Raw genomic sequence first — 17,422 nt, 5'->3', positions numbered from 1 at the left:
AAAGCTATGGAAATTTTGTGTCCTCTCCCTATTCTTCTATCCATTCCCACTCCACCAAAATTCATATTTTGACATCCTAAGTTCTAGTACCTCAAAACATGACTGTATTGGGGCTGGATCATAATTAAGTTAAAATGAGGTCAACAGGGTGGACCCTACTCCGTTATGAATGGCTTTCTTATACAAAGAGATTAGAACACAGATGGGTGACCATGTGAAGACACAGGAAGAAGATGGTACGCAGTCTACTAGCCAAGAAGAGAGGCCTCAGAAGAAACCAACCTTGCCAACACCTTGATCTTGGACTTCTATCCTCCAGAATTGTGAGGGAGGAAAAAAGCTTCTGTTGTTTAAGCAACTCAGTCATGCTACTTTGTTATGGCAGCACTAACAAACTAATGTAGAAGTCATTAATACAGACATAACACATTTAAATAGGAGCAGAAAAATATAATGTTGAAATAGATAGAGAGTAAGAAGCAAAAATTACTGAACACCAACATTTTAGAGTATGAGCGGTCTTTGAGATGCCCAATATAATGCTAGAGGAGGCAACAAGATATACGGTTGAATATAAATTAAAATCATAATTGTATATACATACGTATCAGAGGTGCTGAAATTAAAAAGACTACTAGGTGGTAGAGAAGACATAAAACAATGGTGGACATTGGCATGAACATAATATTAGGTTGGTGCAAACATAAATGCAGTTTCAGATCATAAATTTTAAATCATTATAACCAGGCTCAAACAGATCTTTATTAATCAAAATAGGAACCATTACAATCAATACATTTTTGCCAATGAGAAATAAGTTAGTTTATTCCTGTAGCATAAAAATCCGGGCTTCAGGATTTGACAAACTCTCAGAAAGCATTTTCTGCCTCCTGCTGGTTGTGGAAGCGTTTTCCCTGCAAAAGTTGTCAAGATGCTCGAAGAAGTGGTATCCATTGGCAAGAAATCAGGTGAATATGGTGGATGCGGCAAAACAACATAGCCCAGTTCATTCAACTTTGGAAGCACTGGTTGTACACTGTGCAGTCAGGTGTTGTTACAGAGAAGAACTGGGCCCTTTCTGTTGATCAATGCCAGTGCAGGTGCTTCAGTTTTCAGTGCATCTCATCAATTTGCTGAGCACACTTCTCAGATATAATAGTTTCACTAGGATTCAGAAAGCTGTACTGGATTAGACCAGCAGCAGACCACTAGTGACCATGACCTTTTCTTGGGGCAAATTTGGCTTTGGGAAGTGCTTTGGAGATTCCTGTTGATCCAGCCACTGAGCTGGTCATCACTGGCTGTCATATAAAATCAACTTTTCATTAAACATCACAATCCGATTGAGAAATGGTTCATTGTTGTTGCATACAGTAAGAAAACACTTAAAATGATGATTTTTTTGGACTTTGAGTCAGCTCACGAGGTACTCACTTACCGAGCTTTTTCACCTTTTCAATTTGCTTCAAATACTGAACAACCATAGAATGGCCAACACTGAGTTCTGCCATAACTTCTTGTGTAGTTGTAAGAGGATCAGCTTCAATGATCCTTTCAACTAGTTGTTGTCAACTTCTGATGGCCGGCCATGTGCTCCTCATCTTCAAGGCTCTCATCTCCTTTGCTAAACTTCTTGAACCACCACTGCACTATATGTTTATTAGCAGTTCCTGAGAAAAATGCATTGTTGATGCTGCAAATTATCTCTGCTGCTTCATCAACATTCCAAACTCATATAAGAAAAATCACTCAAATTTCCTTTTTGTCTAACACCATTTCCCTAGTCTAAAATAAATATAAAATAAAGAGCAAGTAATGTCGTTAGCAAAAAATACATAAAGCTACAAATGTGCATTAAATGTATAATATAACCACATTTATTTAAGATTATATTCCAATATTAAATGGCAAAGTTCAACACTGCAAAACTGCTATTACTTTTGCATCAACCTAACAGTTTAAAACAAGAATGCAGATAAAACTGTTTAGGAAGAGAATGAGAAAAAAGAATCCTGATAACTGGAAGAAAATGGAGAGGAAACTAAGAAATAAAGTTGGAAAAGAGACAGAGGGGTAGAAGAAAGCAGAAGGGAGACCTAAACAAAAAAAGAGAGTACAATCTATATAAAAGATCGAATACAGACATACATACCACTTAAAGGAATGAAATCTTTAATAACTGAAAAATATCTCCTAGCTGGGTATTATAACCACAGATTTTTAAGTAATTTTCTGTTTCTCAACTAAAGGCAAAAATACCGTTGGACAAATCAAAAGGCAACATAAAATGTGTGCAGCTTTTAATTCAAGTCTCTAAAATAATTTCTCTCTTCCACTATGTAAGTTTGATTCATTAGGAAACAATACAGTTTCTACTGAGCATATAAAATAGTGTCTATGAGAATAAAGTGATAGCTATAATAAAGTCTCCATAATCAAGATTACTATATTCTAATGCGAGGCAGACATGCTCATCTATAATAATAAAGAAGTATGAAATTCTGTGTGTAAAAAAATAAAAATAAGGTGACTTCCTTATAGCAATGGAATTTAGACCAATTTCAAGAAAGTTAAATACATCTTGAATTCTTCTTGTGATCATTAAATTAATTCAACATTAATTTGTTTATAAAAATATAAATCTAAAAATAAGAATCTTACTTTCAGGAGTTTCTTTTTGCCACTGACTAAGTTCAGCAGTCAAACATTTCACTTGCATAATTAATAATGAGAGCTATTAAAAGAAGAGAATAAAACAAAGTTATTTCCTATGGAATATTCATATCTATTCATAGATGAATGTGTAAACAGTCTTAATACTTTAGTACAAGTCCCTAAAATAAGTGGCTAATGTAACATCCATCTAAACTATAAAAAATTATCACTCCCAACATAATTTTCCTTTAAATCACATTAATTATAGCCTATAAATTGCCATTATAGCAGCAATACAGTCCTACAAATGATCATTTCTAATTTCACCACTCAACCTAAAAGAACCTAAGTACCTTAAGTTTATTCTCTGAAGTAATATTCTTTTTTTAAAAAATGCTATTTCTTGCCGATTTTGGGGGGCAAATTTGCTTGAAAGATGCTCTTTTTTCCCCTTTCTATGCACTTTTAGAAAAATTGCAACTAGTTTAACTGAGTTAAAAATAAGTTTAAATACATATATAAAAAAACAATTATAAAATGAGACTTATTCCACAAATCACACATACATACACAAATAAAGTTTTACTATACCAAAGTTTGTAAATTGTATATCCCTTTAGCCCAAAATAAATTAGAATAAATGTTTCTGATATTAGGTGATTCCAATCATTTTAATCTTTAAAATTACAAATCTATGTGATAAATCTGTTGCCAGATTAGACCATAAAATTAACATGTATGTATGCTTAAATTTCTCGAGAAGGAAATGGCAACCTACTCCAGTATTTTTGCATGGGAAGCACCATGGACATAGGAGCCTGGTGGACTAAAGTCCACAGGGTTGCAAAGAGTCAGATGCAACTGAGTAACTAACACATGCTTAAATTTCAGAACATTTTAATCTCTTCTACATAATTTTTATAGGCAGCCAAATAGATTAAAAAAACTTACATTTCAAAAATGCAATAGGGAGGCTTCTCTGGTGGTCCAGTTATTAAGACTCCGCCTTGCAATGTATGGAATGCTGGTTCAAACCCTGGTGAAGGAAGATCCCACATGCCACAGAACAACTAAGCCCATGTGTCACAACTACTGAGCCTGTGCTCTAGAGCTCTCAAACCACTGCTACTGAAGCCTGTGTGCCTAGAGCCCCATGCTCCACAACAAGAGAAGCCACCATAACAAGAAGCCCACATATCACAACTAAAGAGCAGCCCCTGCTCTGCCCAACTAGAGAAAAACCCTCACACACAAGTCCCAACACAATCAAAGATAAAAAATAAGTAAATAAATATTTTTTTAAAGGCAGTAAGTATTCCTGTAATAACTATATTAAAAAGTTACCAAGTACTCTTTTTTTTATAATTAAAATTTACATGTTTATTTTTGGCTGTGCTTTGTCTTTGCCTTGGTGCCTGGGCTCTTTGCTGCTGAGCTTGGGCTTTCTCTAGTCGCAGGGACCAGGAACTTCTCCTGTTACAGAGTACGGGCTTTAGAGTGCACTAACTTCAGTAGCTGCAGTGCAAGGGTCTAGTTGAGCTCCAGCAGGTGGGATTTTAGTTCTGGACCCACAGATCAGACCACAGATCAAATCCACAGCCCCTGCATTGGCAGGCAGATTCCAATCACTGCACCACCAGGTAAGTCCCTCAAGTACTCTTGTTTAATCAATATTTAAAATACAATCAGGAAGCTTAAAGACCCTACTCTGGATCATAACATTGGCTGTTGAATAGTCACATGGAAAAACCTAGTCTCTTTGAAAGATTTACTTAATTATATAAAAATGCATCTACAGGTATTACAAATTTTTACCAAAGAAGAGTTTAACATAATTTTCTTAGAGATTAAACAAGAATGTAAAAAAGTGTTTTGAGAACTATAAAGTCACTTATAAATGCTAATTATTATTACTATAAAAGAATATCAAATTCTTAAAAAGTAGCATTTAAACTAGGCAAAACTATCAAAATGATAAGGACTCTATATCACTTTTCCTGAACATATTAGACCAAAACACATAAAATTACTGACACTCATTTTTCTAACCTATTAAAAAATATAATTTAACCTCATACTATAGATGAAACTCAGCTCTTACCTTTTAAAGCCCAGGTGAGGCAAATATGCAAATTACATCTGATACTGCTATAAAATTAAACCCTTTCTAACAAAGAAAAGAGTAGTATTTCTAAAGTGACTTTTTAAAAATTTGAGAAATCCTACCATTTTCCCATTTAAATATCTAATTTCTTGCTTTAGAAAATGGACTGAGCTTTAACACTTAAGTTTTGAAACAAATAGACATGCTGAAAAGAATAAACTAAGCAAGCCTGAAATTATCCTTAAAGGCCTGCTTGCAGGGTTGGTCCCTGGCATCTAGAAACCTGGATCTTAAGTAAGTTCCCACCAATCTGATAAGAGCGGCTCTCTGTGCCTAACTGTAAGAAAATACAATTTATACTGAACACCTGCTTTCCTCCTAAGAATCTGGTGTTTTGATAACTGACAGGCAAAAGGGTGCCTATGTAACTACATCCCACAAAAAACTTAGGACTCTGAGTCTCTAATAAGCTTCCCTGGTAGACAATGTTTCACACTCGTCACAACTCAATCGGGTAATTAAGTACGTCTTCTGTGACTCCACTAGGAAAGGGTCCTGAAAGCTCATGCCTTGTTTCCTCTGGACTTCAACCCATGCTTCTTTTCCCTTTGCTAATTTTATTCTGTACCATTTCAATGCAATAAATCTCAGTCATGAATATGACGACTATAGATTAAGTCCTCTGAATAATTGTAGAGAACCATCAAACCTGGGAGGAATGTTGGAGACCCCAACACATTTTGTGGATTCTTTAGATAATGTTATTACTGACTATCTCAGGATACTGATTATTTACCACTATCTAAGCACTTCCCTCAAAACTGATGTTTGGCTTATTGTCTGAAAATCATTCAGGAAACTTACACGCTTCATCACTTGTGATTCTGATTCAGAAGGTCTCAGTTTCTACAAGAAAAGAATCACATTTCCCAAGGAAACCAGATAATTTATTTACTGTACAATGATTTCCCAAATATAATATTCAGTTTTACCCTGTACAAAAGAAAATTATTTACTTATTGATGGATACAAACCCTTTTACAAAAGATGACTTACTTTTTTATGACCAGTTTTCAAAAATCTGCTGTAATAGGCACTTTTCAAAGTGACAAATTAGCATTTTTCTTGTCTCTTTCTCACTCATGAGAAAGAGAGGAGTATTACTGAGTAATTACTGAGGAGTATTATTCTCACAGATTTTAATGTTTTCATATTGTTATAATCAGCTGAAGCCATTATTTTTTTTTTGATGCTCACATGATACCAAATATGGACAGCTGAGTGCCTTCAAAAGGTTCCAATGTCTTTTGACATGCTCCCAGTATTTCTGGAGAACTTTCATTGGAATTATTTGCATATTTAACTCTGTTCTTAGAATTTTTATTATAAAAACATTTTTAACTTTTTATATGGTCAAATGCATCTAAATTTTCTTTTACCATGTCTAGATTTCTATTCATTCAAAAAACGAAGATCATGACATCTGGTCCCATCACTTCATGGGAAATAGATGGGGAAACAGGGGAAATAGTGTCAGACTTTATTTTAGGGGGCTCCAAAATCACTGCAGATGGTGACTGCAGCCATGAAATTAAAAGACACTTACTCCTTGGAAGAAAAGTTATCATCAACCTAGATAGCATATTCAAAAGCAGAGACATTACTTTGCTGACTAAGGTCCATCTAGTCAAGGCTATGGTTTTTCCAGTGGTCATGTATGGATGTGAGAATTGGACTGTGAAGAAAGCTGAGTGCCGAAGAATTGATGCTTTTGAACTGTGGTGTTGGAGAAGACTCTTGAGAGTCCCTTGACTGCAAGGAGATCCAACCAGTCCATTCTGAAGGAAATCAGCCCTGGCATTTCTTTGGAAGGAATGATGCTAAAGCTGAAACTCTAGTACTTTGGCCACCTCATGCAAAGAGTTGACTCATTGGAAAAGACTCATGCTGGGAGGGATTGGGGACAGGAGGAGAAGGGGACGACAGAGGATGAGATGGTTGGATGGCATCACGGACTCGATGGACGTGAGTCTGAGTGAACTCTGGGAGTTGGTGATGGACAGGGAGGCCTGGCGTGCTGCGATTCATGGGGTCGCAAAGAGTCGGACACCACAGAGCAACTGAACTGAACTGAGATTTCTATTATTGGCCAAGCCATTTTCTTCTGTCTCTACCAAGACTGCAGTCTCCAGTTTTCTTAGGTTTTCATAGCATCTAGAACTAAGTTTCTACACTAAAAGACAGAAGTCCAATTTTATTTTCTCCAGATGAATATCTAGTTGTACCACTATTATTTATTAACTAATTCATCCCTTTCCCAAAGATTGTGCTGTCATCTCTGTCACACTTTAAATTCTTAACCTGTTGCACTGAACCACTGGTATATTTCTAAACTAATTCCACAGGTCTTTGATTATTCAAATGAATAGTTTAATCCTTTTATGATGCTTAGGGTAAAATTAGTCAAGATTCCACATAGAAAGTAAATAACTGTGGCTACTGCACCTAACACAACGTAGGACAGTCTTTGTTCTAATTTTTAACAAGGTATCACGATAGCTGCCAATGAGCAATTCACTCCATGCTGAATGCATGTGCAGTTGTTAAAACATAAATAATAAAGAATTTACTTATAACAGATTATTCAAAAAGTTTTTAGAATATTTCTCTTAAATCAGAAAGAGGAGAAAATTTTCCAAATCATTGAGTATACAGATAGTAACAAAAATGTTATACTTGGCATAAATACAAACACATTTTGTACCGAAAACACAATGTATTCTACTTTTAGGAAGAACAAAAGGAATCATACCTGAATATTTGAATCAGTGAGTGTCTCAGTTCCAGTAAGTGATAATTTGTTTTGACACTTGATTTAAAAAGAAAAGAAAAACAAATCACACACTATATACCATAGACAATTTCTCTCCTCTATCTTTTTATACCAATGTAATATTCCTCTAAAATGATATACAAATATCTTATGTATGAGAACAATCTTTAAAATCGTTACTTTCCAAGCAAGAGGATCAAGAAGGAAGCCAAACAGGTCCCAACATGAACACAACAAAAGTACAAGTGGACTCTTGACTCAACACAGAATGAAAAAATGAGCATAAGAAAAACAAAAACTAATAGCTAGGATAAATTAGAAAGTAGATCATGGAAAAATGGGAAATAACAGAACATGGGGGAAAGCACTACAGAAAGATAACAAGAGGTAAGAAGGCAGTTAAAATCATATGAAAATAAAATCATCAGGAGACACTGCTACTATGCTATTGAAAAAAGAATTCACAATTGTTAATAGTGATTAAATCTAAGTAAAAATATGGCCAACTTAAATGTTATTTGTGCTTATTTCTAGTTGTAATACTTTTCCATAAAAATTTTTTAGTTTTTAAATTCAAAATTCTATATTGAAAATATTTCAAAAGCAACACGAAGTATCTTAAAAATTCAGTAATCACAGGGTACCAAGGATATATGTTTAAAAAATAATAATTTTTTAAAAAGGAAAATATGAAAAAACCATTAACTGCCTTAACATAAAATTTTACTGGGAACAAGATGTAAAAAATTGTCTATGGCCTATATCATATATTACACTATTTTGAGTAAAACAAATTTTTACCAGCATATTATAGTGCACCAGAGTGATTCTATCTCATTAACTCAGAAAATGTACATATAATTCAATCAAATTTTCTAAATTAATTCATATTTTCACTCAAACTCCATTAAGTATAAAGTGTTCTTACCCTTTATATTCTCTATCTTGGAAAATAAAACCACTAACCACTCGGCCCAAGCTAGGAACCTAAAACTATCTGTAATTCTATATCACCATTTCACAACAATTAACCTCCAGGTCCTTTTAGTCCAATCTTCTTAGTATCTCTTGAATCCATTCTTCTATTCGCAATGACAATACTCTGGCTTTAGTACTTCTTACAGGACCACTACTAGAGCCTCCTGAATATTCTTTCTTTCTGTAGTCTCACTTTTCTACATTCCATCTTCTTCAAAACTACCAGAGTTATTTCCTCAAACAAGGTATCTCATAATGCCACTTCATGTTTATAGTCCTTTAATAGTTCCCCATAATATTCATCCAACAAAATTCTTCATGTGCTTGCCCCTAATTACCTCTCCAGTCTCATTCTACAAATCCTTCTTCTAATTTAAATGTCATAATATGCTACTAAGAGTTCTCTAAATTCTCCCAACATTTATATATTTTGTTCTACTTTGTATACCTCTCCCACTTTCACAGGCTAACTCCTATTTATCCTTTTGAAATGAATTCAGTATTATTTCCTCTTTAAGAAAGCTATCTTTGATACCTTCGGGCTAGGCTTAGTACTCCTCTTAAGTATAGTCTTTAAACTTTACCACCATATTATAATTTGTGATTGCCTGAATTAGATGATAATCTCCTTGAGGACAGGGACTGCCATAATTTTTTCTCTTTCTACAGCTCACCTAGCATAAAATTTCTAAAATGAATGCTTATAAGTCTAAAAAATATATAAGTATTTATCATATAATATAATGGCTTTCAGGCTTCCCTGGTGGCTCAGCAGTAAAGAATCCACCTGCCAATCCAGAAGACACAGGAGATGCAGGTTTGATCCCTGGGTCATGAAGATCCCCTGGAGGAGGGTATGGCAACCCACTCCAGTATTCTTGCCTGGAAAATCTCATGGACAGAGGAGCCTGGCAGGTCTGTAGGGTCACATATGGATACAGTCCACAGGGTCACAAAGAGTCGAACACAACTGCACACATGCATAACTGCTTTCAGAAACCAGTGTAATTCTTTCTTAAGTCTACTATTGAAATGGAATTCAACCTTATAGTAATTAATTAGTATATCACTTTTATGTCTTGATACGTACTTCTTCCATATCTTTCCACATTTCTTCACATTTTTTAATAAGTTCTTCTTCAGCATCGGCAACATCTTCCACATCTGTAGTACTATCTGGATCTAGATCTTGCTGATTCACTGACATGTGCCTTATGATTTTTGTTAACCTTTTAAGAAAAACTGAAGTAAAAAAATATTCATTTAACAATATTCATTGATACCCACTACCTGCCAGATACACACCTAGAAGCTAAAGATGTAACAGTGAAGAAAACAGGCAAATATTCCTCCAACCAAGGAGCTTACATTTCACTTGAGGAAAACAATATAAACTCAAAAGATTAAAACAAATATAAACAAATATAAACTATAAATAAAATAAAAGATATACATATGTGTTATATATCAAATAGTTTAAAGTACTATGAAGAAAAGCAAGACAAGCAAGAAACATAGGGAGTGCTCAGACAGGGGCAACATGATTTTTCATAAGGTGGTCATACAAGGTCAATGGGACAACTTAGCAAAAATACAAAGGAGAGAAGGAAGTAAGACACATGGATATTTAGGAGAAGAGGCTCCAGGCAGAGAGATCTGTAAGTACAAAGGTCCTGGGGAAGTAACGTGACTGCTGTGTCCTGAAGTAGTAAAGAAGCCACTGTGATTAGAGCAGAGTAAGGCAGAGAAAACAAAATTGAGGTCAGAGGTCCTTGGTTGAGGTTCCTATAAACCGCCACCAAAACAAATGTTAATTCTCTGTTCTGACAAGAGAGGGAAAGGTCCCAAAGCTCAACTTTTGCCCCCCAAGGTCCAGGCCCCCCAAGGTCCAGGCTAAGAGAAGGGGGGTCTCTACATGAGCAATTTCCCTTGCCTGGGAGAAGCCATCCACCACTCAGTCTGGGTCTTCCAGCCAGTGCCCGGGCCTGGCTGAAGAGATAGCTCTCAGCTGGTAGGGCCCTCAGGGCCAGGTTCCCAGACTCTACCCAGCCATTATCACTGAGGGAGCAAGGTGCTCAAGACCCAGCCTGCCCTAAGGCCACCCAAATCAGGGCCAAGTCCCACAGACTGTGACCCATGGACACTGCCACGGTCATTAGATCACAGAGGCGGGGATAGGGGAGACATTCCCTGCTGCTTCAAGGTGAGGGCTCTAGATCTCTACAGGACACAGCCCTTAGCCTGTACTCTGGCCCCTCAGCTCACCCACCAGCCTGAAGCCAGAAGGCCTGGAAAAGCTGGAGAGAAGCCGGAGAGAAGCCCAAGATCCACTTCACTGCACTTTCTGTTGTGAAGACCACTGAAAGACTGACCAGTGTTAGAGCACAACTTCTAATCACCGTGCTAATGGCCACGCCCTAACAGTTGTGCACCTGCCTGGCCCCTATTACATAAGTTTTGGAATAATGTGTCACACAATTTCATTGAAGTAAATAACAAAAATGGAGGTCATTGTTAACCTTCATAAAAGTAGCTTCAAGAGAATCATGGAAGTGAAAGCCTGACTGAAGTAGATTCAAGAGACAGAAGGCAAAGAATTGAACATATCCAGTATATAAAACACTTTTAAGAATTTTTTCTCTAAAGGTAAGAAACGAGGTCCCAGCTGCAGTAAGATACAAGGTTAAGAAAGTTATTTTTTTAAGATAGGATGAAATATAGCATCTTTATATGACATAGTAAGAGAAGCAAACATTCTAATGCAGAAGAGAAAGGAGAGGAAAAAGAAGAATTAGATCTAATGTACAGACTAAATAGATAAAATAATAATAATATAAAAAAAAGATCTAATGCACAAGTAGAGGGATTGGCTTAAGACAGATGTACATGCAGTTCATCCATTTTAATGGAAAGGTAGGCAGAATATTAGGGACACAGATACAGGAAGATGAATAAATAGGTAAGCTTATGTAAATTCTGTCTGGATTCCTTCTCTTTCATTAGTGAAGTGGTAACTAAGGTCATCAGCTACGAAAGAAGACGGGAAAAATGCAGTGGAGATTTAAGAAAGGGAAAAAAATTTTATAAAATACATATATAAAAAAGTGGAAGAGGGTGAAATAGTAGGATAACTGGGTAACATTAAAGCCCACTTGAGGTTAGTAGGCATGAATTTAAAGTGAAAGTAGAACACGTTTGTGTGTTTTCCTCTATGGTGTAGCAGCATAGGTAAAAACAGACAAAATGAAAGAATGACAAAGTCTAAATTAGTATGACCAGAGGAGTGAGTAGCTAAGATAAGGTGGAGAATATAATCACTGGAGGAAAGGAGGTCAAGAAAAAGAGAGGCCAGGTGATTTGGAAGATCCTCTATATGGATATTAAAATCATCAAGAATTATGACAGAATTATAAGAGAGGGTGACAGAGTCAGGAGCCAAAAATCTTCAAGGAATGAAGGCGCATGATATAAACCTAATAGATAACTGCTGCAAGGAAAAATGATTGGTGGTAGAGTCTGATGGCATAAATTCAATGTTGGGTAATTTTAAGGAGGTGGTCAGAGTAATAAAAAACAATGAGGATATCTATCCCATAATACCAAATGCAAACCAGAATAACCCATCTCCCAAAATAGTTCTATTCATATGGAACTTTAATTTTATATTGTTTAATCTATTATTTATCAATAGAGAGTTTTTAAAGATACATAAAGTTATATCACAGATTGGAGGACTCAATAATGTAAGGATGTAAAATTCCTCTCAAGTTGATCTATTCAATATTATTTCAAAATTTCAAAAGTTTTCATTTTTTTGTGGCATCTGACAAGCTAATTCTAAAATTTATATGGAAGTGCAGATGGTCAAAACAGTCAAGATCCTCACAAAGATTAAGATAGGAAGACTTGTTTTACCAGTTGTCAAAGTTATTTTAAAAAAATTATATTAATTATTATAGTGTTCAACTAGCACATAGATAGGCAACTGAACAATGGAACACAAAACCTTTCCAGAGTCACACATTTAGGGACCTATGATATATATTGCCTTTTTTTCCAGATATATTTTGGCCCATACACACTTTCCTCATTCTTTTTAACAAATGCGTAATTTTTGTGAGGAAAAACGAGCACAGATATATGCCTCAATCTTTAGAGTACTCCTCCATCCCTCAAAAAATCCAAACCATAAAGAACAGGGAGAAAATATTTTTTTAGATCTTAGACGAGGAAAGGCCTTTCTAGACAAAACTAAGTAAAATCACTATATAAAATTTAAAACCCAAAAACTTAATAAAAAAATTTGTAATATACTTGGCATCCAAGACCTAATTTCTTAATGAACAATGAATGCTCACAAATTAATAGAAAAAAGCAACAACAAATCATAAAAGAAAAAATTTTTTAAATGACCACTATAAAAGTCAGGATATTAATTACTTTTGGATGGTGAGAAAGAGGAGGTAAAAGGAGATGGGAGGCTGTGACTGAGATGGGCCAAATGGAGAGACTTCTGAAATGATTACCAGCATTTCATTTTTTGATCTGCATGGTGATAAAGGTATTCATCTTATAATAATTTATAAATTCTACATTTATTTTGTGTGAGGTTTTTCCTATCTGTATTTATTTTGCAATAAGAGGCAACAATAAAAAAGCTCAAATAGAAATGAGTAAAGAAAACAAATGAGAAATTAAAAAAAATATTTTAAATATAGAAAATGCATTGTCCTTACCCATGTCATAAAAATGCAAATTAAAATTATTTTTTCATTCAGACTAGCAATAGTGAAAACTTAATTTAAAAAATCAATACTGGCAAGAGTGTAGAACAAAAAGCATGCATTGTCTGAAGATCAATCCCTTTGTAGGGTAATTAGCAATATCCATTAAAACTTTAAATGTATTTATCTTTTGAATCAGAAATTCTACTGCCAGGAATAATCCTACAGTTTTATTCGTGTAAGTCTACATTGGAGTTGGTGATGGACAGGGAGGCCTGGCATGCTGCGATTAATGGGGTCACAAAGAGTCGGACACGACTGAGTGACTGAACTGAACTGACTGACATTGGTATGCTTTCTCAACATTATCAATAAAAACATTCATGTGAGTGAACTCTCCAATTAGACTGTCCTGGTTTAAATTCTCGCTTCAAATTTACAAGCCTAATGACTTTGAGCAAGTCACTTACATTGCCGATGCCTCAGTTTCCTAATCTGTAAAATGAAGACAGTATCACTTACTTTATAGGATTGTTATGACAATTAACTGAGTTAACATATGCAAAGTTCTTAGAAATGTGCCTGGCATGTAAAGAATTATATCAGTATTGGCTATTAACATTAACAAAGTGAATGTTAACTAGTAGAAGGTTGGTTAAACAATTTATGCCATATCCAAATATGTTTACACTAAGAATCTTCCTTGCTATACACTAAAGATATAGTTAAGTTCACAAAGCTATAAACAGTCATTAACAATTTTAGATAATTTTTAAGCAAAAAATCAAACATTATATATGTTTTAAATATACCTTAACCCTGCTTATTTAACTTATATGCAGAGTACATCATGAGAAACGCTGGACTGGAAGAAACACGAGCTGGAATCAAGATTGCCAGGAGAAATATCAATAACCTCAGATATGCAGATGACACCACCCTTATGCAGAAACTGAAGAGGAACTAAAAAGCCTCTTGATGAAAGTGAAAGAGGAGAGTGAAAAAGTTGACTTAAAGCTCAACATTCAGAAAACGAAGATCATGGCATCCAGTCTCATCACTTCATGGGAAATAGATGGGGAAACAGTGGAAACAGTGTCAGACTTTATTTTCTTGGGCTCCAAAATCACTGCAGATGGTGACTGCAGCCACGAAATTAAAAGACACTTACTCCTTGGAAGAAAAGTTATCATCAACCTAGATAGCATATTCAAAAGCAGAGACATTACTTTGCTGACTAAGGTCCATCTAGTCAAGGCTATGGTTTTTCCAGTAGTCATGTATGGATATGAGAGTTGGACTGTGAAGAAGGCTGAGCGCCGAAGAATTGATGCTTTTGAACTGTGGTGTTGGAGAAGACTCTTGAGAGTCCCTTGGACTGCAAGGAGATCCAACCAGGCCATTCTGAAGGAGATCAGCCCTGGGATTTCTTTGGAAGGAATGATGCTAAAGCTGAAACTCCAGTACTTTGGCCACCTCATGCGAAGAGTTGACTCACTGGAAAAGACTCTGATGCTGGGAGGGATTGAGGACAGGAGGAGAAGGGGACGACAGAGGATGAGATGGCTGGATGGCATCACGGACTCGATGGACGTGATTCTGAGTGAAATCCAGGAGTTGGTGATGGACAGGGAGGCTTGGCGTGCTGCGATTCATGGGGTCGCAAAGAGTCGGACACAACTGAGCAACTGAACTGAACTGAACTGAATTAAGAAATTAAGTGCAAATTGATCCTTCCCCATCTTGCAGAATACTAGCCAATAAAATTCATTATCAGTGAGAAAAAGTAATGTAATTAGCTGAATGTACAACTCAATGTAGCATGAATGTACAACTCAATGTACAACCCAATGTAACAAATAAATAAGAATATTTAAGGATTTAAATTTTGGAGAAGGAAATGGCAATTCACTCTAGTATTCTTGCCTGAGGAATTCCATGGAACAAGGAGTCTGGTGGGCTACAGTCCACAGGTCGCAAAGAGTTGGACACGACTGAGTGACTAACACAAGGATTTAAATTTATCCTTTCCCTACAATATATATCCTTAAATCTACCTTTCTATAAAGAGAACAAGTCCTCAGATATTTTGAAGTCCTCAGTATTACAATTTGGAGTCACTTATTGAAGAACAGTAGTGCTATATTTAGAGATACTATGCCATACAAACTTAAAAGATCTAAAACCAAGACTTAATATTAATTAAAGAACCTCATACCATCATTGGAAGAATATACATGAAATAAATTAATAGGAAGTACCCATGTAATTCTAAGCTATATTTATTTATCTGACACATTATCTTAATGTGTGCCATTTGTCAGACACTGTGGCTCTAACTGTGTAGATGAAGTCTGCCCTCATGCAGCATACATTTTCAATGAAGAGAGACAATATAAATAAATGGACAACTAAATATCTGAAATTTCTTCAGGTAGTTACAAGTGTGGTAAATTATACAATAAAGACTGCAAGTGCTTTCAGAATTAACTATATCGAAGATCAAAGAAATCTACTGGGAAGAACAAATGGCTTAGTACAGTGCTCAGTACACAGTGCTAGCTCCCTAGAATGGCAATGATTATGAGAAACTGTAAAGATGAAGGTTAGCTTTGCTATAGAGATGCTCTCTCAAAGAATTAAAAACAAGATTAGAGCAAGTATGAACATGAAAAACTTGTGAGACACAAAAGAAACTGGTGTGATTAGAGCAGAAGGCAGAGAAGAAATGAGAATTTCTAGGTAGGACCTGTCAAATAATGGGAGCCTTTAAAATTTGCTGTTGCTGTTGTTTAGTCACTACGCCCTGTCCAACTCTTTGGCGACCCCACGGAATGTAGCCCACCAGGCTCCTCTATCTGTGGGATTTCCCAGGCAAGAATACTGGAATGGGCCGCCATTTCCTTCTCCAGGGTATCTTCCCCACCCAGGGATCGAACCCACATCTCCTGCATTGGCAGGTAAACTCTTTACCACTGAGCCACTAGGGAACTCAGGGGGAATTTAAAATTTAGAGGCGAGGTGAACCTTTAACAAGTATTTCCTATGGGCAGTTACCTCCCTGTATTTCGGGTCTGTGTGTGCATGCGTGCTAAGTTGCCTCAGTCGTGTCTGACCCTTTGGACTGTAGCCCGCCAAGCTCCTCTGTCCATGGGATTCTCCAGGCAAGAACACTGGAGTGGGCTGCCATGCCCTTCTCCAGGGGATCTTCTCCCACCCAGGAATCAAACACATGTGTACTGTGACTCCTTCATTACAGGTGGATTCTTTACTGCTGAGCTACCAGCAAAGCCCATCTGGGGTCTACCACAAAGCAAAAGCAAAGAAGCAATTTATCTGGTTTGAAACAGGCAACTAGATGCCTTCTGAGTGGGCTTCTGGAGGAATTGTTTTAGGGAGACCATTTGACAAGTTATATTTATTGGATAAAAAAGATCAAGATGGCAAATTTTACACATAGGTCAACAAAACAGAATAAAGAGCCCTGAAATAAACCCACACAAATAAGGTCAATTAATTTTATGACAAATGAGCCAAGAATACATGACAGGGAGTCTTCTCAATAGTGGTGTTGGAAAATCTGGACAGCCACACACAAAAGAATGAAACTGGACCACTATTTTATACCATACCCAAAAATTAACTCCAAATGGTTAAAAGACTTGAATGTAAGACTTAAAACTCTAAGACTGCTAGAAGAAGATATAAGTGGCAACTTCCTTGTCATCGGTCTTGGTGATGATGTGGGGAGTTTGGCAAAAAAGCAAAAATAAACAAGTAGGACTATATTAAACTATAAAGCCTCTGCACAGCAAAGGAAACCATTAACAGAATGAAAAGGCAACTAACTGAATGGGGGAAAATATTTGCAAATCATATATTTGATATGAGATTACTATCCAAAATACATGAAGAACTCAGACAAATCCATACCAAAAAGTAACGTGACTTAAAAATGAAAATGTTCCAAAGAAGACATATACATGACCAACAGTTACATGAAAAAGTACTTAACATTATCAAGTAAATGCAAATCAAAACCACAATGAGGTACCATCTCACACCAGTCAGAATTGCTGCTATCAAAAAGTTTACAAACAATAAATGCTGGAGAGGGTGAGGAGAAAA

At 36.0% G+C, this 17,422-nt stretch overlaps 1 protein-coding gene across 3 annotated transcripts in view; it reads right to left on the bottom strand.

Annotated features, from left to right (window-relative positions):
* CENPK (centromere protein K) overlaps positions 1-17,422 on the bottom strand; it is a 37,057-nt gene that overhangs the window by 17,340 nt on the left and 2,295 nt on the right. For 2 of the 3 annotated variants that reach the window (XM_069556303.1, XM_069556305.1), the window contains exons 2-4: positions 9,661-9,812; positions 7,572-7,628; positions 2,662-2,734 (exon numbers count right to left, since the gene is read on the bottom strand). In XM_069556303.1, the coding sequence (XP_069412404.1) occupies positions 2,662-2,734; positions 7,572-7,628; positions 9,661-9,777 (247 nt within the window). In that variant the 5' untranslated portion in view covers positions 9,778-9,812. The remainder of the gene's footprint in view (positions 1-2,661; positions 2,735-7,571; positions 7,629-9,660; positions 9,813-17,422) is intronic. The other variant, XM_069556304.1, reaches the window with a different exon arrangement.

This window comes from Ovis canadensis, chromosome 16 (genome assembly GCF_042477335.2).
Source record: "Ovis canadensis isolate MfBH-ARS-UI-01 breed Bighorn chromosome 16, ARS-UI_OviCan_v2, whole genome shotgun sequence".
Classification (NCBI taxonomy): Eukaryota; Metazoa; Chordata; class Mammalia; order Artiodactyla; family Bovidae; genus Ovis; species Ovis canadensis.
This window is presented reverse-complemented; position numbering and strand designations above follow the sequence as displayed.